Consider the following 24,107-nt stretch of genomic DNA (forward strand, 5'->3'; position numbering starts at 1 on the left):
CAGCTATTTTTATTGCTGAAATCATTCTTGTGTAACAGCAACACACTACAATCTGTGCAAATCCAGATTTTAGCGTGTTGCAGTTGCACACGAATAATCAAAAATGGCCGAGCGGCACAAAGAGCCACCGTCTTCCGCATTCGGAGGTTCACAAAACTTCCGAAAAAAAACTGAATATAAAAAATTGCTAACCTTGGCTACAATGTAATATTTAAGTTCCTTAGTGATAAAGCGCATGTACGCATTCACAAAACGCTTCAGATAAAGGGGAGCATACCACTAAATTGTATGTTCTATATACAATAAACCGTTGTTTTTGACTGGATGCACAGACTCATTTTCCTTTCCTATTGCATAAGTAACCTTCATATGGTTTATACAGAAACCTACACGTGTTTTTGGTTTTATGGGCAATTTATGATTGCTCTATTTTACATTATTATTTCTTCTAGTTCAGGTGACATCATAAGACTAAAACTAACAATTCTTTTTTTTTAATCTGCTATGTCGTGCTCCACATGAAATGAAGAATATTTGTCCTCCAGGATATAAGCCAAAGTGATTCATTATTTTTAATATGATGCAACGAGAATGTGCTGTCTGTGTATTTTCATTCTACCTGTTTACTTATCATTACTGTGCTTTCCTGGGGAGCCAGCCGTCCATCAATAACTCGTTGCTATGGTTGTATGCCAGGATAGGCTGAACAAATGACTGGTTTATATTTCTAAAACACTACAGAAACATATACTTAATAGAAAACCATTACCACTCTTTGTTCTCAGTTATCAAAATATTGTGTGCGCTGTTAAAAGTCTTAACCACCCTAACTGAATGTTATGTTTTTATATAAACAGCTTCACTGAGAGGTATGCAGGAGGATCTGCAGAGAAAAGCTCTTCTTGCATTTCAGAGGTGAGTGGGCGGATGAGAATCTAATTTCTGAATTCCTAGCACACTAAAACACTTTGTTGTTCTGCGCAACGCTGGGCTAAGGGGCTACAGATAGAGCGTAATGTAAAAGGACACTCTAATGCAAAAATGAAATGTTCTAATTTGCCGGAGCAACGATGGTCAACTCCCTAACACATAAAGACTACAGATTTTTAGAAAATTTAAAGGGATAGTAAAGTAAACATTAAACAAATGGAATTGGGTATAGCATGACATTTTAAACAACGTTTTAGTTTACTTTCATTAAGTTTTGCTTAGTTCTCTTAGTATCCTAGAGTAATCGTAGGTGAGCTCAGGAGCGTGCACGTGTCTTTAGCCATCTGGCAGCAGTGTTTGAAAAACATAATTTATGTAAGAACTTACCTGATAAATTAATTTCTTTCATATTGGCAATAGTCCATGAGCTAGTGACGTATGGGATATACAATCCTACCAGGAGGGGCAAAGTTTCCCAAACCTCAAAATGCCTATAAATACACCCCTCACCACACCCACAATTCAGTTTAAGGAATAGCCAAGCAGTGGGGTGATAAAGAAAGGAGTAGAAAGCATCAACAAAAGAAATTTGGAAATAATTGTGCTTTATACAAGAAATCATATCCACCCTAAAAAGGGTGGGCCTCATGGACTTTTGCCAATATGAAAGAAATTAATTTATCAGGTAAGTTCTTACATAAATTATGTTTTCTTTCATGTAATTGGCAAGAGTCCATGAGCTAGTGACGTATGGGATAGCAATATCCAAGATGTGAAACTCCACGCAAGAGTCACTAGAGAGGGAGGGATAAAAATAAAAACAGCCATTTTCCGCTGAAAAAATTAATCCACAACCCAAAAAAATAAGTTTATTCTCATAAATGAAAGAAAAAAACTTAAATCAAAAGCAGAAGAATCAAACTGAAACAGCTGCCTGAAGAACTTTTCTACCAAAAACTACTTCTGAAGAAGCAAATACATCAAAACGGTAGAATTTAGTAAATGTATGCAAAGAGGACCAAGTTGCCGCTTTGCAAATCTGATCAACTGAAGCTTCATTCTTAAAGGCCCACGAAGTGGAGACTGATCTAGTAAAATAAGCTGTAATTCTCTGAGGCGGGGCCTGACCCAACTCCAAATAAGCTTGATGAATCAAAAGTTTCAACCAAGAAGCCAAGGAAATAGCAGAAGCCGTCTGACCTTTCCTAGGACCAGAAAATAAAACAAATAGACTGGAAGTCTTACTGAAATCTTTAGTAGCTTCCACATAATATTTCAAAGCTCTTACCACATCCAAAGAATGTAAGGATCTTTCCAAAGAATTCTTAGGATTAGGACACAAGGAAGGGACAACAATTTCTCTATTAATGTTGTTAGAATTCACAACAAAGAAGTCCGCAAAACTGCCTTATCCTGATGAAAAATCAGAAAAGGAGACTCACAAGAAAGAGCAGATAGCTCAGAAACTCTTCGAGCAGAAGAGATAGCCAAAAGGAACAACACTTTCCAAGAAAGTAGTTTAATGTCCAAATAATGCATAGGCTCAAATGGAGGAGCCTGTAAAGCCTTCAAAACCAAATTAAGACTCCAAGGAGGAGAAATTGATTTAATGACAGGCTTAATACGAACTAAAGCCTGTACAAAACAGTGAATATCAGGAAGTTTGGCAATCTTTCTGTGAAATAAAACAGAAAGAGCAGAGATTTGTCCCTTCAAGGAACTTGCAGACAAACCCTTATCCAAACCATCCTGAAGAAACTGTAAAATTCTAGGAATTCTAAAAGAATGCCAGGAGAATTTATGAGAAGAACACCATGAAATGTAAGTCTTCCAAACTCTATAATAAATCTTTCTAGAGACAGATTTACGAGCTTGTAACATAGTATTAATCACTGAGTCAGAGAAACCTCTATGACTTAGTACTAAGCGTTCAATTTCCATACCTTCAAATTTAATGATTTGAGATCCTGATGGAAAAACGGACCTTGAGACAGTAGGTCCGGCCTTAACGGAAGTGGCCAAGGCTGGCAACTGGACATCTGAACCAGATCCGCATACCAAAACCTGTGTGGCCATGCTGGAGCCACCAGCAACACAAAAGACTGTTCCATGATGATTTTGGAGATCACTCTTGGAAGGAGAACTAGAGGCGGGAAAATGTAAGCAGGATGATAACACCAAGGAAGTGTCGGCACATCCACTGCTTCCACCTGAACATCCCTGGACCTGGACAGGTATCTGGGAAGTTTCTTGTTTAGATGAGAGGCCATGAGATCTATCTCTGGAAGACCCTACATCTGAACAATCTGAGAAAACACATCTGGATGGAGAGACCACTCCCCTGGATGTAAAGTCTGACGGCTGAGATAATCTGCCTCCCAATTGTCTACACCTGGGATATGCACCGCAGAGATTAGACAGGAGCTGGATTCCGCCCAAGCAAGTATCCGAGATACTTCTTTCATAGCTTGGGGACTGTGAGTCCCATCCTGATGATTGACATATGCCACTGTTGTGATATTGTCTGTCTTAAAACAAATCAACGGTTCTCTCTTTAACAGAGGCCAAAACTGAAGAGCTCTGAGAATTGCACGGAGTTCTAAAATATTTATTGGTAATCTCGCCTCTTGAGATTTCAAAAACCGCTTGTGCTGTCAGAGATCCCCAAACAGCTCCCCAACCTGAAAGACTCGCATCTGTTGGGATCACAGTCCAGGTTGGCCGAACAAAAGAAGCCCCTTGAACTAAACGATGGTGATCTATCCACCACGTCAGAGAGTGTCGTACATTGGGATTTAAGGATATTAATTGTGATATCTTTGTATAATCCCTGCACCACTGGTTCAGCATACAAAGTTTCATGTGAAAACGAGCAAAGGGGAACGCGTCCGATGCTGCAGTCATGAGACCTAAAACTTCCATGCACATAGCCACTGAAGGGAATGACTGAGACTGAAGGTGCCGGCAGGCTGCAACCAATTTCAAACGTCTCTTGTCTGTTAGAGACAGAGTCATGGACACTGAATCTATCTGGAAGCCTTAAAAGGTGACCCTTGTCTGAGGAATCAAGAAACTTTTTGGTAAATTGATCCTCCAACCATGTTTCCAAAGAAACAACACTAGTTGATCTGTGTGGGATTCTGCAGAACGTAAAGACTGAGCTAGTACCAAGATATCGTCCAAATAAGGGAACACTGCAATACCCTGTTCTCTGATTACAGAGAGTAGGGCACCTAGAACCTTTGAAAATATTCTTGGAGCTGTTGCTAGGCCAAATGGAAGAGCAACAAATTGGTAATGCTTGTCTAGAAAAGAGAATCTCAGGAACTGATAATGTTCTGGATGAATCGGAATATGAAGGTATGCATCCTGCAAGTCTATTGTGGACATATAATGTCCTTGCTGAACAAAAGGCAGAATAGTCCTTATAGTCACCATCTTGAAAGTTGGTACTCTTACATAACGATTCAAAATTTTGAGATCCAGAACCGGTCTGAATAAATTTTCCTTCTTTGGGACAATGAATAGATTTGAATAAAACCCCAAACCTTGTTCCTATAAAGGAACTGGCATGATTACCCCTGAAGACTCCAGGTCTGAAACACACTTCAGGAAAACCTGAGCTTTTACTGGATTTGCTGGGATACGTGAGAGAAAAAATCTTCTCACAGGAGGTCTCTTACTCTGAATCCTATTCGATACCCTTGAGAGTCAATGCTCTGAATCCATTGAATATGGACAGAATTTATCCAAATATCCTTGAAAAACCTTAATCTGACCCCTACCAGCTGAGCTGGAATGAGGGCCGCACCTTCATGCAGACTTAGGGGCTGACTTTGGTTTCTTAAATGGCTTGGATTTATTCCAATTTGAGGAAGGCTTCCAGTTGGAAACAGATTCCTTTGGGGAAGGATTGAGTTTTTGTTCCTTATTTTGACGAAAGGAACGAAAACGGTTAGAAGCCTTAGATTTATAAATAGATAAATCTATAGATCATCTACAAAACATTTATGCAAAGAAAAAATGAGTGTATAATGTCCCTTTAAGGACTCTCAGGGATTTTTTCAACCCCGCCCCCCTAGCCTTTCCTAGTCTGCAAATCTGTGACTCCTCAGTGTAAGACGTGCTTGTGAGCAATGCACCTTTTTTATTAATACATTTATATTTTATAATTATGTTAGACCAAGAGCAAAGGTAACATTTATTCAAGAGACATTTTAAGTACTTAGCATTTTTTTTTCTATGTAGCTAATTTGTAATGATTTTTCAAATGCTACCATATATTACAAAACTTAAAAAATTGCTTTATTCTCCAGTTTTTCAACACAATCCAATTGAGCTGGTGCTTTAGTGTAACTGCCTAATTTAAATTTGAATTTCAAAATGACCTGCAGAAAACTAAAAGATCTTATTGCAGAAAATGAAAACGGTTCTGCTTTTGCGTACATAGTAACAAATTCTGCTGCCATAGAATGCTAAAGAAATGTACATGCTGCTAAAATCCTATCGGCCTTATTAAAACAGGGTACCAAAAGAACGAATTCAATTTGATAATATAAGTAAATTGGAAAGTACTTTAAAATGTTATGCTATATCTGAATAATGAACATTTAATTTTGACTTTACTGTCCCTTTAAGAACCCATATAAATGTATGGGTATTGTACCAAATAATCTATTTTCAAAAAATGTTCAGTGCCACTGAGACAGATTTAGATATGAATGTAAAATGTAGGGCACCGTTCCTCTGCTGTTCTCCCCTCTATTTAAAGGTGTGGCTGCCCCAAGCATCTTTTTCCGTTTGCGCTTTTTCTTGGGGCCACAAAAACTATGGCACCCATTCATAGCTTTACTGTTTTCCTGGGGAGGCAGTAAAAATGTGACCAGGTGACTATATGCGTCTCTTGGGCCACCAGTTAGACATCCCTGCCTTAGAGCACATAATATATATTTTTTCTAATTACTGACACTTACTATGTATAAACCCATGCAAACAGGTTTAAAGTAGGTCTAAAGTCCCACCAGGAATGTGTGGTGTCATATCCTTAACAATTACTGGCTCTGGTCTGTTTAGTAGGTGCAAGGTTTGCAGCTCGCAAGTACACACAGCCACACACAGTGTCGTTAAACATAGCTGTTGCCTTTATTATGCTAGTATATTTAATTATTCAGTACAGAAATGCATACGACATATGGTGAATCATATTTCCAAGCACCTACACAAAAGGAATCAAGAGCTCCTAATGAGAACATAGTGTAGAAAAGATTCCATGGCAGGGCCCACTTTATCTACTGTCCAAGCATAAGGCTCAATTGATTGGAAATTAAACATGTTATGGTGTAGGACACATTAAATATGCTGCATTTATCCTCTCTAGGCTGAGATATTATTAGGCTTTCCTAAAACGATGGCATTAATAAAAAACTGTTTACCATTTATGATGAAAGAAGACATTTATTAGGTTAAAAGTAGTTCCAGTAATTAGAGTTAAAGGTAATGCAGGTTTTATGTACAAGTTCTTTTTACCTATAGTCAACCCATCAGTAGCATTAGAAATGAATCCCAAAACCATTCCTACCTAGGACCCTCTTGTCTAAAGGTCTCTGGGCTGCTGAGATTATGCTTGCTATCTATTTTCCTAGTGGAATTAGCTAAAGCCACTTTCTCCAACATAGGTGTGTCCGGTCCACGGCGTCATCCTTACTTGTGGGAAATTCTCTTCCCCAACAGGAAATGGCAAAGAGCCCAGCAAAGCTGGTCATATGATCCCTCCTAGGCTCCGCCTACCCCAGTCATTCTCTTTGCCGTTGCATAGGCAACATCTCCACGGAGATGGCTAAGAGTTTTTTGGTGTTTAAATGTAGTTTTTATTCTTCAATCAAGTGTTTGTTATTTTAAAATAGTGCTGGTATGTACTATTTACTCTGAAACAGAAAAGAGAAGAAGATTTCTGTTTGTGAGAGGAAGATGATTTTAGCAAACGTTACTAAAATCGATTGCTGTTTCCACACAGGACTGTTGAGATGAAGTAACTTCAGTTGGGGGAAGCAGTTGGCAGACTTTTCTGCCTGAGGTATGATGGCCACATTTCTAACACGACTTGGTAATGCTGGAAGGCTGTCATTTTCCCTATGGGGACCGGTAAGCCATTTTCTTAGATTAAGTATAAGAATAAAGGCTTTATAAGGGCTTAAAAAACTGGTAGACATTTTTCTGGGCTAAAACGATTACTTGCTAAGCATATTTGACAGATTATAGCGCTTTATAGTTATTATAATCTTGGGGATTGTTGTTAAAAAACGGCAGGCACTGTATGGACACCTTTTTCAGATGGGGGCCTTCTCTAGTCATAGGCAGAGCCTCATTTTCGCGCCACTAATGCGCAGTTGTTTTTGGAAGGCAAGGCATGCAGATGCATGTGTGAGGAGCTAAGATCCACTGAAAAAGCTTATAGAAGGCGTCATTTGGTATCGTATTCCTCTCTGGGCTTGGTTGGGTCTCAGCAAAGCAGATTCCTGGGACTGTATAGGGGTTAAATGTAAAAACGGCTCCGGTTCCGTTATTTTAAGGGTTAAAGCTTTCAAATTTGGTGTGCAATACTTTTAAGGCTTTAAGACACTGTGGTGAAATTTTGGTGAATTTTGAACAATTGCTTCATACTTTTTCGCATATTCAGTAATAAAGTGTGTTCTGTTTAAAATTTAAAGTGACAGTAACGGTTTTATTTTAAAACGTTTTTTGTGCTTTGTTGACAAGTTTAAGCCTGTTTAACATGTCTGAACCATCAGATAAACGATGTTCTATATGTATGAAAGCCAATGTGTCTCCCCATTTAAATATATGTGATAATTGTGACATGGTGTCCAAACAAAGTAGGGACAATGATGCCACAGATAATAATAGTGCCCAAGATGATTCTTCAGATGAGGGGAGTAAGCATGGTACTGCATCACCCCCTTCTGTGTCTACACCAGTTTTGCCCACACAAGAGGCCCCTAGTACATCTAGTGCGCCAATACTTATTACTATGCAACAATTAACGGCTGTTATGGATAATTCTATTGCAAATATTTTATCTAAAATGCCTACTTATCAAAGAAAGCGCGATTGCTCTGTTTTAAACACTGAAGAGCAAGAGGACGCTGATGATAACGCTTCTGACATACCCTCACACCAATCTGAAGGGGCCAGGAGGGAGGTTTTGTCTGAGGGAGAAATTTCAGATTCAGGGAAAATTTCTCAACAAGCTGAACCTGATGTTGTAACATTTAAATTTAAATTAGAACATCTCCGCGCACTGCTTAAGGAGGTATTATCTACTCTGGATGATTGTGACAATTTGGTCATTCCAGAGAAATTATGTAAGATGGACAAGTTCCTAGAGGTTCCGGTGCCCCCCGATGTTTTTCCTATACCCAAGCGGGTGGCGGACATAGTAAACAAGGAATGGGAAAGGCCCGGCATACCTTTTGTGCCTCCCCCTATATTTAAGAAATTATTTCCTATAGTCGACCCCAGAAAGGACTTATGGCAGACAGTCCCTAAGGTCGAGGGGGCGGTCTCTACTCTAAACAAACGCACTACTATTCCCATAGAAGATAGTTGTGCTTTTAAAGATCCTATGGATAAAAAATTAGAGGGTTTGCTTAAAAAAATGTTTGTTCAGCAAGGTTACCTTCTTCAACCAATTTCATGCATTGTTCCTGTCACTACGGCAGCGTGTTTCTGGTTTGAAGAACTAGAAAAGTCGCTCGATAAAGAATCTTCGTATGAGGAGATTATGGACAGAGTTCATGCACTTAAATTGGCTAACTCTTTTATTCTAGATGCCGCTTTGCAATTAGCGAGATTAGCGGCGAAAAATTCAGGGTTTGCTATCGTGGCGCGCAGAGCGCTCTGGCTAAAGTCTTGGTCAGCGGATGTGTCTTCCAAGACAAAATTGCTTAACATCCCTTTCAAGGGCAAAACACTGTTTGGTCCTGATTTGAAAGAGATTATTTCAGACATCACCGGAGGAAAGGGCCACGCCCTTCCTCAGGATAGGTCTTTTAAGGCTAGAAATAAGCCTAATTTTCGTCCCTTTCGCAGAAACGGACCAGCCTCTACTTCTACATCCTCTAAGCAAGAGGGTAATACTTCTCAACCCAAACCAGCCTGGAGACCGATGCAAGGCTGGAACAAGGGTAAGCAGGCCAAGAAGCCTGCCACTGCTACCAAAACAGCATGAAGGGATGGCCCCCGATCCGGGACCGGATCTGGTGGGGGGCAGACTTTCTCTCTTTGCTCAGGCCTGGGCAAGAGATGTTCAGGATCCTTGGGCACTAGAAATAGTTTCTCAAGGTTATCTCCTGGAATTCAAGGAACTACCCCCAAGGGGAAGGTTCCACAGGTCTCAATTATCTTCAAACCAAATAAAAAGACAGGCATTCTTACATTGTGTAGAAGACCTGTTAAGGATGGGAGTAATTCATCCAGTTCTAATAAGAGAACAAGGGATGGGGTTTTACTCCAACCTGTTCATAGTTCCCAAAAAAGAGGGAACGTTCAGACCAATTCTAGATCTCAAGATTTCTCAGGGTTCCATCATTCAAAATGGAAACCATTCGAACGATCCTTCCTACCATCCAGGAAGGTCAATTTATGACCACGGTGGATTTAAAGGATGCGTACCTCCATATTCCTATCCACAAGGAACATCATCAGTTCCTAAGGTTCGCTTTTCTGGACAAGCATTACCAGTTTGTGGCACTTCCATTCGGATTAGCCACTGCTCCGAGAATTTTCACAAAGGTACTAGGGTCCCTTCTAGCGGTTCTAAGACCAAGGGGCATTGCAGTAGTACCGTACTTGGACGACATCCTGATTCAAGCGTCGTCTCTGTCAAAAGCAAAGGCTCATACGGACATCGTCCTAGCCTTTCTCAGATCTCACGGATGGAAAGTAAACATAGAAAAGAGTTCTCTTTCCCCGTCAACAAGAGTTCCCTTCTTGGGAACAATAATAGACTCCTTAGAAATGAGAATTTTTCTGACAGAGGTCAGAAAATCAAAACTTCTAAGCTCTTGTCAAGTTCTTCATTCTGTTCTTCGTCCTTCCATAGCGCAGTGCATGGAAGTAATAGGATTGATGGTTGCAGCAATGGACATAGTTCCTTTTGCACGAATTCATCTAAGACCATTACAACTGTGCATGCTCAGACAGTGGAATGGGGATTATACAGACTTGTCTCCGACGATTCAAGTAGATCAAAGGACCAGAGATTCACTCCGTTGGTGGCTAATCCTGGACAACCTGTCACAGGGAATGAGCTTCCGCAGACCAGAGTGGGTCATTGTCACGACCGACGCCAGTCTGGTGGGCTGGGGCGCGGTCTGGGAACCCCTGAAAGCTCAGGGTCTATGGTCTCGGGAAGAATCTCTTCTCCCGATAAACATTCTGGAACTGAGAGCGATATTCAATGCTCTCAAAGCTTGGCCTCATCTAGCAAAGGCCAAATTCATAAGGTTTCAATCAGACAACATGACGACAGTTGCATATATCAACCATCAGGGGGGAACAAGGAGTTCCCTGGCGATGGAGGAAGTGACCAAGATAATTCAATGGGCGGAGGATCACTCCTGCCACTTGTCTGCAATCCACATCCCAGGAGTGGAAAATTGGGAAGCGGATTTTCTGAGTCGTCAGACATTCCATCCGGGGGAGTGGGAACTCCACCCGGAAATCTTTACCCAAATAACTCAATTATGGGGCATTCCAGACATGGATCTGATGGCGTCTCGTCAGAACTTCAAGGTTCCTTGTTACGGGTCCAGATCCAGGGATCCCAAGGTGACTCTAGTAGATGCACTAGTAGCACCTTGGACCTTCACCCTAGCTTATGTTTTCCCACTGTTTCCTCTCATTCCCAGGCTGGTAGCCAGGATCAACCAGGAGAGGGCTTCGGTGATCTTGATAGCTCCTGCGTGGCCACGCAGGACTTGGTATGCAGACCTGGTGAATATGTCATCGGCTCCACCATGGAAGCTACCTTTGAGACAGGACCTTCTTGTTCAAGGTCCATTCGAACATCCGAATCTGGTTTCTCTCCAACTGACTGCTTGGAGATTGAACGCTTGATTTTATCAAAGCGTGGGTTTTCAGATTCTGTAATAGATTCTCTGATTCAGGCTAGAAAGCCTGTAACTAGAAAAATTTACCATAAGATATGGAAAAAATATATCTATTGGTGTGAATCTAAAGGATTCCCATGGAACAAGATAAAAATTCCTAGGATTTTATCCTTTCTACAAGAGGGTTTGGAGAAGGGATTATCTGCAAGTTCTCTGAAGGGACAGATTTCTGCGTTATCTGTTTTACTTCACAAAAGGCTGGCAGCTGTGCCAGACGTTCAAGCGTTTGTTCAGGCTCTGGTTAGAATCAAGCCTGTTTACAGACCTTTGACTCCTCCCTGGAGTCTTAATCTAGTTCTTTCAGTTCTTCAAGGGGTTCCGTTTGAACCCTTACATTCCGTAGATATTAAGTTATTATCTTGGAAAGTTTTGTTTTTGGTTGCAATTTCTTCTGCTAGAAGAGTTTCTGAGTTATCTGCTCTGCAGTGTTCTCCGCCCTATCTGGTGTTCCATGCAGATAAGGTGGTTTTGCGTACTAAGCCTGGTTTTCTTCCGAAAGTTGTTTCCAACAAGAATATTAACCAGGAGATAGTTGTACCTTCTTTGTGCCCGAATCCAGTTTCAAAGAAGGAACGTTTGTTACACAATTTGGACGTAGTCCGTGCTCTAAAATTCTATTTAGAGGCCACTAAAGATTTCAGACAAACTTCTTCTTTGTTTGTTGTTTTTTCTGGTAAAAGGAGAGGTCAAAAAGCAACTTCTACCTCTCTTTCTTTTTGGCTTAAAAGCATTATCCGTTTGGCTTATGAGACTGCCGGACGGCAGCCTCCTGAAAGAATCACAGCTCACTCCACTAGGGCTGTGGCTTCCACATGGGCCTTCAAGAACGAGGCTTCTGTTGACCAGATATGTAAGGCAGCGACTTGGTCTTCACTGCACACTTTTGCCAAATTTTACAAATTTGATACTTTTGCTTCTTCAGAGGCTATTTTTGGGAGAAAGGTTTTGCAAGCCGTGGTGCCTTCCATTTAGGTGACCTGATTTGCTCCCTCCCTTCATCCGTGTCCTAAAGCTTTGGTATTGGTTCCCACAAGTAAGGATGACGCCGTGGACCGGACACACCTATGTTGGAGAAAACAGAATTTATGCTTACCTGATAAATTACTTTCTCCAACGGTGTGTCCGGTCCACGGCCCGCCCTGGTTTTTTTAATCAGGTCTGATGAATTATTTTCTCTAACTACAGTCACCACGGTATCATATGGTTTCTCCTATGCATATTTCCTCCTGTACGTCGGTCGAATGACTGGGGTAGGCGGAGCCTAGGAGGGATCATGTGACCAGCTTTGCTGGGCTCTTTGCCATTTCCTGTTGGGGAAGAGAATTTCCCACAAGTAAGGATGACGCCGTGGACCGGACACACCGTTGGAGAAAGTAATTTATCAGGTAAGCATAAATTCTGTTTTTCTTCTTAATATAAGGAGAGTCCACGGCTTCATTCCTTACTGTTGGGAAATACTGAACCTGGCCACCAGGAGGAGACAAAGACACCCCAGCCAAAGGCTTAAATACCTCTCCCACTTCCCCTATCCCCCAGTCCTTCTTTGCCTTTTAAGATTTCTGCTTTTTCAGCACAGACCCGTCGTGCGCTCTGGCTGAAGTCCTGGTCTGCGGACAGGACTTCTAAGTCTAAACTACTTTCCCTCCCTTTTAAGGGAAAAATTCTATTTAGTTCAGGACTGGACTCTATTAACTCCACGGTTACAGGGGGCAAGGGTGCCTTTCTACCGCAGGATAAAAAGATCAAATCTAAGGAACAAGGATCTAATTTCCGTTCCTTTCGTTCTGAAAAGTCCCAACGTAAGCAGTCCTCCTCCTAACCCGAGCAAACCAAGAGCACTTGGAAGCCGGCTTAATCCTGGAATAAGTCCAAGCAGAACAAGAAGCCCGCCGAGACCAAGTCGGCATGAAGGGGCGGCCCCCCGATCCGGTGCTGGATTGTGTAGGTGGCAGACTGTCGCTGTTTTCAGAAGCTTGGTTCAGGGACGTTCAGGATCTATAGGTCCTGGAGGTCATAGCTCAGGGATACAAGATAGGTTTCAAATCTCATCTACCCAAGGGCAGATTTCTCCTCACAAGCCTGTCTTCAAGACCAGAAAAGAGGGAAGCCTTTCTGGGGTGCGTGCAGGATCTGTCCTCCCTAGTGATCATTGTCCCGGTTCCTATCACAGAAAGAGGTTTGGGATACTATTCAAACCTGTTCGTGGTCCCAAAGAAGAAGGGAACTTTCTGTCCGATTCTGGACCTAAAGTGCTTCAACAAGTCTCTAAATGTCCCCTCGTTCAAGATGTAGACAATAAGGTCCATCCTTCCTCTAGTTCAGAAAGGACAGTTCATGACCACTATAGATCTGAAGAATGCCACCTTCACGTTCCAATCCATAGAGACCACTTCCAGTTCCTAAGGTTTACGTTCCTGGGTCAGCACTTCCAGTTCATTGCACTTCCGTTTGGTCTAGCTACTGCTCCAAGAATCTTTACAAAGGTTCTAGGGGCTCTCCTGGCTGTTGCCAGAACCAGGGGTATAGCAGTATCTCCCTACTTGGATGACATTCTGGTTCAAGCACCGTCTTTTCATCTAGCGGAAGAACATTCGGTATCTCTTCTCTCTCTTCTTCGATCTCATGGGAAAAAGATAAACGTAGAAAAAAGTTCTCTTATTTTAAGCACCAGGGTCGAATTCCTGGGTACTATAATAGACTCGATATCCATGAGGATATTTCTAACAGACCAGAGACTTTGCAAGCTAGCTTCGGCATGTCTTGCCCTCCGGACCTCCTTAAGGCCATCTGTGGCTCAGTGTATAAAGGTAATTGGTCTCATGGTGTCCAGCATGGACATAATTCCCTTTGCCAGGTTCCATCTTAGACCATTACAGCTGTGCATGCTGAGGCAGTGGAACAGCCATCATTTGGATCTGTCTCAACAGATTGCCCTGAACAGCCGGTCGAGAGAATCGCTCTCTTGGTGGCTCTGTCCAGATTATCTGTCCCGAGGGACATCCTTTCAAAGACCATCCTGGGAGATAGTGACTACGGACGCGAGTCTATCAGGATGGGGAGCTGTTTGGGGTGCCAAGAAGGCACAGGGCCTGTGCTCTCAGGAGGAACGCTCCCTCCCGATCAAAATTCTGGAACTTTGAGCAATCTTCAGTGCTCTAAACGCTTGGCCTCTTCTGGGTTTGTCCCGGTTTATCAGATTCCAATCAGACAATATAACCTCGGTGGCTTACATCAAGCATCAGAGGGGAACGAGATGCTCCCTAGCAATGAGGGAAATATCTCAGATTCTGGAGTGGGTGGAGGCCTACAGCTGTTAGCTGTCAGCAATCCACATTCCGGGTGTGGACTACTGGGAAGCGGACTTTCTCAGCAGACAATCCTTTCATCCGGGGAGAATGATCTCTCCATCCCATAGTGTTTGCGGAGATATGCAACATGTTGGGGAAGCCGGAGATAGATCTCATGGCTTCTCGTCTCAATACCAAGCTACCCAGATATGGGTCAAGGTCCAGGGATCTTCAGGCGGCGCTAATAGATGCATTAGCAGTGCCTTGGAGGTTCAGTCTAATCTACCTTTTTCCGCCATTACTACTCCTTCCTCGGGTAGTGACCCGCATCAAGCAGGAGTCAGTAATCCTGATTGCTCCATCGTGCCCGTGAAGGATGTGGTTCGCGAATCTAGTGAGGATGTCATCTTCTCCTCCATGGAAGTTACCTTGTCGCAGGGATCTGTGGAACAAGGTCCTTTTGTTCATCAAAATCTAGATTATCTGAGGCTGACTGTGTGGAGATTGAATGCTTAGTCCTTGCCAAAAGAGGGTTTTCTGAGAGGGTTATTGATACTCTCATTCAAGCTCGTAAGCCGGTTACTCATCGCATCTATCTTAAGGTGTGGAGAACCTATTTATTCTTGTGTGAAGAGCGTGTATTTCCCTGGCATAAGGTTAAGGTTGCCAGGATTCTATTGTTTCTCCAGGATGGACTGGAGAAGGGTCTTTCGGCCAGTTCCCTGAGGGGACAGATTTCGGCCTTGTCTGTTTTACTGCACAAGAGGCTCTCGGAGCTTCCAGATGTTCAGTCTTTTGTTAAAGGGACAGTCAAGTCCCAAAAAAACTTTCATGATTCAAATAGGGCATATAATTTTAAACAACCTTCCAATTTACTTTTATCACCAGTTTTGCTTTGTTCTCTTGGTATTCTTAGTTGAAAGCTAAACCTAGGAGGTTCATATGCTAATTTCTTAGACTGTGAAGGCCGCCTCTAATCTAAATGCATTTTGATAGTTTTTCACCACTAGAGGGCATTAGTTCATGTCTTTCATATAGATAACATTGAGCTCATGCACGGGAAATTACCATGGAGTCAGCTCTGATTGGCTAAAATGCAAGTCTGTCAAAAGAACTGAAATAAGGGGGCAGTCTGCATAGGCTTAGATACAAGGTAATTACAGAGGTAAAACGTGTATAATTATAACCATGTTGGTCATGCAAAACTGGGGAATTTGTAAATAAGGGATTATCTATATTTTAAAACAACAAAAATGCTGGTGTTGACTATCCCTTTTAAGTGTCTGATTAGGATCAGACCTGTGTTCAGATCTTCGGCTCCTCCTTGGAGTCTGAATCTGATTCTTAAGGTTTTGCAATGGGCTCCGTTTGAGCCTATGCAGGAAATTGACATTACGTTGTTGTCCTGGAAGGTTCTTTTTCTACTGGCTATTGCTTCTGCGCGCAGAGTTTCTGAGATTGCCACTTTGCAATGTGAACCTCCTTATCTGGTGTTCCACTCTGATAAGGCTGTCCTACGTACTTAGTTAGGGTTTCTCCCTAAGGTCGTGTCAGACTGCAACATCAATCAAGAGATTGTGGTTCCTTCTTTGTGTCCTAATCCTTCTTCGAAGGAACGTTTGCTTCATAATTTGGACGTGGTTCATGCCTTGAAGTTTTATTGTCAGGCTACTAAGGATTTTAGACAAACTTCTTCCTTGTTTGTTGCCTATTCTGGGAAGTGTGAGGGTCAGAAGGTCTTTTCGACTTCTTTATCTTTTTGGTTGAGGAGTCTTATCCGCTTAGCTTATGAGACAGCGGGACATAAACCTCCTCAGAGAATTACGGCTCATTCTACTAGAGCAGTGGCTTCCTCTTGAGCCTTTAAAAACGAGGTCCTCCTTACATACTTTTTCTAAATTTTACAAGTTTGAGGTTTTTGCTTCAGTTGAAGCAGCCTTCGGGAGAAAGGTTTTGCAGGCTGTGGTACCCTCAGATTAGGGTCCGCCTCTCCTTTTATCCCTCCCGTTATCATTCAGTGTCCTCTAGAGCTTGGGTATAAGTTTCCCAACAGTAAGGAATGAAGCAGTGGACTCTCCTTATATTAAGAAGGAAAACATAAATTATGCTTACCAGATAATATAATTTCCTTCTGTATAAGGAGAGCCCACGGCCCCCGTCTGTGTTCTCCAATGGGTGGCCCCCTAAATTATATTTTCTTCTGGCACCTTTTATACCCTGATATTTATCCTACTGTTCCTTGTTCCTTCGGCAGAATGACTGGGGGATAGGGGAAGTGGGAGAGGTATTTAAGCCTTTGGCTTGGGTGTCTTTGCCTCCTCCTGGTGGCCAGGTTCAGTATTTCCCAACATTAAGGAATGAAGACATGGACTCTCCTTATACAGAAGGAAATTAAATTATCTGGTAAGTATAATTAGTTTTTTTCCATGAAATCCGGGTGTCTCGCTAGAGAGCAGAAGGCTAAATTGATTGGAAACGTGCATTACAAAAGTGCACAAAGAAAATATAAAATTCATATTAAATGAATAATTAACCCATTCACACATAAATATGCAGGAAAAAATTGTATTGTTAAGGTGCATCAAAAATCGTAACAAAATCGTATTTTATCAAAAGACGTAAACTTTGTAAGCAAATTACACAGGAATAAATCATATAAAATATGCACAGCGTAAATTGTAATTTAAAGGGACACTGAACCCAATATTTTTCTTTTATGATTCAGATAGAGCATGCAATTTTAAGCAACTTTCTAATTGACTTCTATTAGCAATTTTTCTTCGCTCTCTTGCTCTCTTTATTTGAAAAATAAGGCATCTAAGCTTCAGGACTCTGGACAGCACTTTTTTATTGGTGAATTGGTGAATGAATTTATCCACCAATCACCAGAGGGTGCAGAGACATAAGGTTGGGGTAGCTTGTTACATTGGTTGTAGTTGCAGCAGTGAATCAGGCAGTTCATGTATTAGTTTGGTTAGGATGAGGGATGGAGGAGAGATGGTACGCCTCTCTGAATAGGTGGTTTTTCAAGGAGCATCTGAAGCTATACAAGGTTGGAGACAGTCTTATAGAGCAGGGGAAGAGTGTTCCAGAGGACAGGAGCAGCACGTTCGAAGTTGGAGACAGGAGTGGGGCGTAGGTCAGAAGTTGATCAAAGAGGACGGGATGGGGAATATTTCACGATGAGAGAGGAAATATAGTTGGGAGTTAGACTGTTGAGTGCTTTGTAAGTTAGGGTTAATACTTTAAATTGTATTCTGGAGAAGAGGCGGTGTTTTGGAAGGCCATTTAGAAGTATATTGCAATAATCAATGCGTGACAAAATGAGGGAATATGTATTTTAGTCGTTTTTTGAGTAAGGAAAGGACGAATTCTGGAAATGTTGAGTAGTTGTGAACGGCAGGATTTGGTAAGTGCTTGTATATGTGGGTTGAATGTGCGTTCTGAGTCAAGTGTAACCCCAAGACAACGGACCTGGGGTGAGGTGTTGAGAATAGAGTCTTCAACCGTCAGAGAAATGTCAAGTGTTGGATGTCTCGAAGAGGGGGGAATAAGAAGAAGCTTAGTTTTGGACAGATTGAGTTGGAGGTAGTGTGAAGACATCCAAGAGGAAATTGCAGAGAGACAGTTGGAAATCTGGTTAAGTAAAGAGGGAGAGATATCAGGAGAGGAAAGATAGATTTGGGTATCATCAGCATATAAGTGGTACTGGAATCCAAAGGAGGCTATAAGTTTTCCAAGGGAGGATGTATAGAGACAGAAAAGCAAAGGTTTAGCTTTCAACTAAGAAAACAAAGAGAACAAAGCAAAATTGGTGATAAAAGTTAATTGGAAAGTTGTTTAAAATTACATGCCTATTTATATCATGAAGGTTTTTTTTTTGTTAGACTTGACTGTCCCTTTAATACAGAGAAGATCAGCTGACAAGTTTGGAGAAAAAAAATAGACGGGAAGAACATATTTTCTTGTTATATTTTTATTTAATTTGTTTTATTACAGGTTTACATAGCATATATGAATCAGTCAGTATCTGTTGACTGACAGCATACACCAAAACATTTCAGTTAACTTGACATCTAAATTATATAGCTTAGCTGAGTGGCATTTAAGTTATTTGCACATGGAAACTTGCATTTCTTGATTGGTTGTTTTTAAACCTATTGGATACAGGATGTTGTAGAAAGTCTGTTTTCTTTTAAAGGGACACTCGAGTCAAAATTAAACTTTCATGATTCAGATAGAGCACACAATTTTAAACAGCTTTCCAATTTACTTCCATTAACAAAATGTGCACAGGTTTTTTTTTTTTATATTTACACGTTTTGAGTCACCAGATCCTACTGAGCATGTGCAAGAATTCACAGAATATACGTATATGCATTTGTGATTGGCTGATGGCTGTCACATGATACAGGAGGAGTGGAAATAGACATAACTGAAATTTATCAGAAAAAAATCTACTACTCATTTGAAGTTCAGACTAAGTACTATTGCATTGTTTTTTATCATTTATTTATTTATAAAATATTTTACCAGGAAGGATACATTGAGATTTCTCTCGTTTTCAAGTATGTCCTGGGTCCACAAAACATTGCATTGATACAATAGGGTACAATAAAATACAAAAACAATAATAATACACAATATATGCAAACAATTTAACATAGAACAGGTAGGAAATATTTAATCAACCATGACAGGTGCATTCTGTTTTGAGATATGTAGAGAGGGATCTCTTAAAGGATTTTAGGCTTGGGGAAGGTTTGAAAGTGTGCGTGAGGTCGTTCCATAATTGTGGTGCTCTGTAGGAAAGGGCGGATCGAGCTGCTTTCTTTTTGTATTGAGGCAAACTAAATAATGTGCTGGTACTGGATCAGAGGTTATAGGAGGTGGGAATAGCCGGGGAGAGCATTCTGCTCAGGTAAGGTGGGAGCTTCCCAGAAAAGCTCTTAAACACAAGGCAGGAAAGATGGAGGGTGCGTCTGGATTCCAGCGACAGCCAGTTTAGTTTTTTTTAGCATGTCACAATGGTGGGTCCTGTAGTTACATTGTAGCACAAAGCGGCAGAACAAGTTATACAATGTATTACGTTTATTAAGGTGAGTTTGCGGTGCAGGTGCATATACTTCGTCCCCATAATCCATGATAGGCATCAGCATTTTCTGTACAATCTTTTCCTTTACTGTAGGGCTGAGGCAGGATTTGTTTCTGTACAGGGCACCTAGTTTTGGCTAAAGTTTAGATGCAAGTTTTTCTATGTGGAGGCCAAAAGATAGAATTGGGTCTAACAACTTACCCAAGTATTGGAAAGAGTGGACTGCGGTCAGCGTGCAATTGGATTTTGTTTTGATGCGTAGATGGGAATTTTGTAATTTGTGTATGTTGATAATGCAAATCTACTGTACTTACTAGTCCTTTAATCACTGTCAAGAACCTTCTCAATCTATTTTCTGTATAACTTAGAGTGACCAGATCTGAGAGAAAAAAAGGGACACTTCTTCAACGACACACAACATCCTCAAAACCAAAAATTATATTATGCATATGAAAGACCACTTATGTTAAAAAAGGTAGCTAACTGAAAGTACATCATGACCTTAGGGACTGAAAGGAGAAAGAGAACTCCAACTTTTTTATTGACTCACCCAACAAACATAAAAACATTTGTATTACATTATAAGTAGCCCTTATTTAGATGAAATGAAAAAATGAATAACTTAACTTGATACAATCTCCCTATCAAAAATCACCACATCTCTCTAATCTCTCTCACCTCAAAATGTTTTTAAAACTTTGTACAGAAATTCTTGTAACTTTTCTTCATCTCTTCTTCACCCCATGAAATCTTGTTTTCTCTTTCCCAACTCTTGATGCCTACATAACATTGTGTTCACGCCCATGGAGTTATTTAAGAGTCAACACAACACAGCACTAATTGGCAAAAATGCAAGTCAATAGATAGTAAATAAAAGTCATGTGATCTGGGGGCTGTCAGAAGAGGCTTAGATACAAGGTAATCACAGAGGTAAAAAATGTGTTAAAATAACACTGTTGGTTATGCAAATCTGGGGAATGGGAAATAAAGGGATTATCTATCTTTTAAAACTATAAAAATTATATTGTAGATTATCCCTTTAATGTAGAAAATTGCTACAGTAACACACAATGCTGCCAATAACTATTCACTCTTTTTTATTTAAAGGGTCCTCACAAGATTTGATAATGCACTGTGAGTGTGCGTGTTGTGAGGGCGTGTCTGTGTTGGAACTGTATGCGTTGTGAATGAGTGAATGTATGATTCTGTGTGTTTGTGTATGATTGAGTAGATTTTTTCTATTTGCTTGATGTGAGGTAAGCGCATAGGTAATTTTGTATCTCTTCAAATGCGTAAGAGTTGCTCATCGCCACATATAAGGGAGACGTCTACATGGAAGGTGCCTTGGGTTTGGCAATGAATATTCGCAATGGCTACCACATGAAAAACTTTCATAAGCGCTGATATAGACCACTTAGTGCTAACTGTATGACGCCCGTTTGTGTGGGAAGAGATCGTTATTGATTTGTTTATAAGTTTACATTTACATTCTATTATTTGCATAAATTGTCCCAGCTAATTTGATTTTTCAAATTTTTTCATTTTTCTTAGGGCACACAGCCTTTCCCCAACTGATCATTTAGCAGCTTTTTACCTGGCTCTACAGCTGGCAATATCAAGACAGGTGAGTATAGCTGTTACCCACCTTAAATAAAATATTTATTGTGATTCATAAAATAAAACATGTGGCTATATGTAAATGAGTTGCATATAATTAAATTAATACTAATAAGAATATGAGCATTTTATAAATGATGAACAATATTAATGTTTATTTTAAAAAAAAAAGTTGGTTTGGGTTGCTGTCAATCATCAAATGATTCTATTTGTTGTATTTTCTGTGAAGATTTGAGAATTTGTATACGAATATATTGCAGATCACAATAAATGCATTGTGTAAAAGTTTTTGATGAAATTTAAATAAATTTGACTCTGCAGACAGATTAGGAAAACAGGGCTTAATAAATACTGGGTGCCAGTTTCACTTTTTTCCTGACTCACTGGAAACACTAATAAAGAATACAAAATGTAGCTTTTACTGTACATCAGTATAAAAACAAGTCTAAGGATCATCGGTTGTGCCATTGCTGAAACACATCTATGAAATACCCAGGGCTATTGTTAACCTAGATTGGGCTGTAAGTGCAGCACTTCCCTTTCTCCACCCAGTCAATGTGGAGTGGACAGCTGCACTTCTCTGTTTCTTGTGATATGCACGTCTGGTACAGTTGTCTCCCATAATTGTTACCTTGCATATTAGACCCATGTTTCTAGCGCTGCAGGTTGGTGCTCTACAAATAACTGATATATATATACTTTTACAGTTATCTAACTTGATCTACTTGGTCACTCATAAAACAGGGTAATCAAGAGGTTACAGCAGTAAAACACAGGGCTACAGGTGCAAATTCCCAAATCTGGAATTCCAAAATCCAAACTTATTCTGAAATCCAAACTTTTTAATTAATTTTTCTCTTGTTAAGTGTGTTCAGTCCACGGGTCATCCATTACTTATGGGATATATTCTCCTTCCCAACAGGAAGTTGCAAGAGGATCACCCAAGCAGAGCTGCTATATAGCTCCTCCCCTCACATGTCATATCCAGTCATTCTCTTGCAACCCTCAACAATGAAGGAGGTCGCGAGAGGAGCTGGAGTTTTTACTTAACTATTCTTCAATCAAAAGTTTGTTATTTTAAATGGCACCGGAGTGTGCTGTTTTTCTATCTCAGGCAGTATTTGGAAGAAGAAACTGCCTGCGTTCTTTATCTATGATCTTAGCAGGCGTAACTAAGATCCACTGGCTGTTCTCGACATTCTGAGGAGTGGGGTAACTTCAGAAACTGGGAATAGCATGCGGGGTCCTCCGCAAATGAGGTATGTGCAGTACTTTATTTTCTGGGAATGGAATTGACTAAGAAAATACTGCTGTTACCATATGATGTAAGTACAGCCTTAAATGCAGTAGTAGCAACTGGTATCAGGCTGATAAATGTATGCGCAGTCGAGTTATATTCTAGGGACTAGAATTTGACTGAGAAAATACTGTTAACACTGAAATAATACTTAAGCCTTTCCTGCAGTGGTAGCGACTGGTAGCAGGCTTAGTGATAGCTTTGCATGACATTGACAAATGTTGTTTTTAATAAAACGTTTACTGGCATGTTATTCGTTTTTGTGAGGTACTTTGGTGATAAATCGCTTTGGGCATGATTTTATTCCACATGGCTAACATATTTTTATGCATGGAAACCGTTATATCAGGGCTCCCACTGTTGTGATTGGAGTGGGAGGGCCCTTGTTTTAGCGCCTTGTTGCGCAGTTAAAATTATTGCACATTCTTTCTGCTTCTTCCTCCTTGATCCAGGACGTCTCTAGAGAGCTCAGGGGTCTGCAAACTTCATTTGTGAGGGAGGTAATCAGTCACAGCAGATCTGTGACAGTGTGCTGACTGTGATTAAAAGCGTTAAATCTTAATTGATATCTGTTTTATCCGTTTTGGGTATTGAGGGGTTAATCATCCTTTTGCTAATGGGTGCAATCCTCTGCTAATAATACACTTCTTGTTAAGAATTGTTTAATTATATCTGTATTTTTGAAGCGCTGCAGCGTTTTTTATATTGCTTGTAAACTTATTGAAGTGATTTCCAAGCTTGTTAGTTTCATTACTAAGTCTGTTTTAAACATGTCTGATTCAGAGGAAACTGTTTGTTCATCATGTTCAAAAGCCAATGTGGAGCCCAATAGATCGATGTGTACCAATTGTATTTATATTGCTTTGAATAAAAGTCAATCTGTACCGATAAAGAAGCTATCACCAGACAACGAGGGGGAAGTTATGCCGCCTAACTCTCCTCACGTGTCAGTACCTGCGTCTCCCGCTCGGGAGATGCGTAGGATTGAAACACCTAGTACATCTAGGCCCTTACAAATCACTTTACATGATATGGCTAATGTTATGAAAGAAGTATTATATAATATGCCCGAATTAAGGGGCAAACGCGATTGCTCTGGGTTAAGGACAGAGCGCGCTGATGACACGAGAGCCATGTCTGATACTTCGTCACAATTTGCAGAACATGAGGACGGTGAACTTCATTCTGTCGGTGACGGTTCTGATCCGGGGAGACCGGATTCAGAAATTTCGAATTTTAAATTTGAGCTTGAGAACCTCCATGTGTTACTAGGGGAGGTATTAGCGGCTCTGAATGATTGTGACACGGTGGCAATTCCAGAGAAATTGTGTAGGTTGGATAGATACTATGCGGTACCGGTGTGTACTGATGTTTTTCCTATACCAAAAAGACTTACAGAAATTATAAGTAAGGAGTGGGATAGACCCGGTGTGCCCTTTTCCCCTCCTCCGATATTTAGAAAAATGTTCCCTATAGACGCCACCACACGAGACTTATGGCAGACGGTCCCTAAGGTGGAGGGAGCGGTTTCTACGTTAGCCAAGCGTACCACTATCCCGGTGGAGGATAGCTGTGCTTTCTCAGATCCAATGGATAAAAAATTAGAGGGTTATCTTAAGAAAATGTTTGTTCAACAGGGTTTTATACTGCAGCCTCTTGCATGCATTGCGCCTGTCACGGCTGCAGCGGCATTCTGGTTTGAGTCTCTGGAA

General features: G+C 40.8%; 1 protein-coding gene across 2 annotated transcripts in view; it reads left to right on the forward strand.

The window, feature by feature from the left end:
* Positions 1-24,107, forward strand: part of TTC7B (tetratricopeptide repeat domain 7B) — an 840,626-nt gene that overhangs the window by 503,938 nt on the left and 312,581 nt on the right. For both annotated transcript variants that reach the window (XM_053697563.1, XM_053697564.1), the window contains exons 13-14: positions 858-915; positions 21,033-21,105. In XM_053697563.1, coding sequence (XP_053553538.1) covers positions 858-915; positions 21,033-21,105 — 131 coding nt within the window. The remainder of the gene's footprint in view (positions 1-857; positions 916-21,032; positions 21,106-24,107) is intronic.

Source organism: Bombina bombina, chromosome 1, assembly GCF_027579735.1.
Source record: "Bombina bombina isolate aBomBom1 chromosome 1, aBomBom1.pri, whole genome shotgun sequence".
In the NCBI taxonomy this organism is placed as follows: Eukaryota; Metazoa; Chordata; class Amphibia; order Anura; family Bombinatoridae; genus Bombina; species Bombina bombina.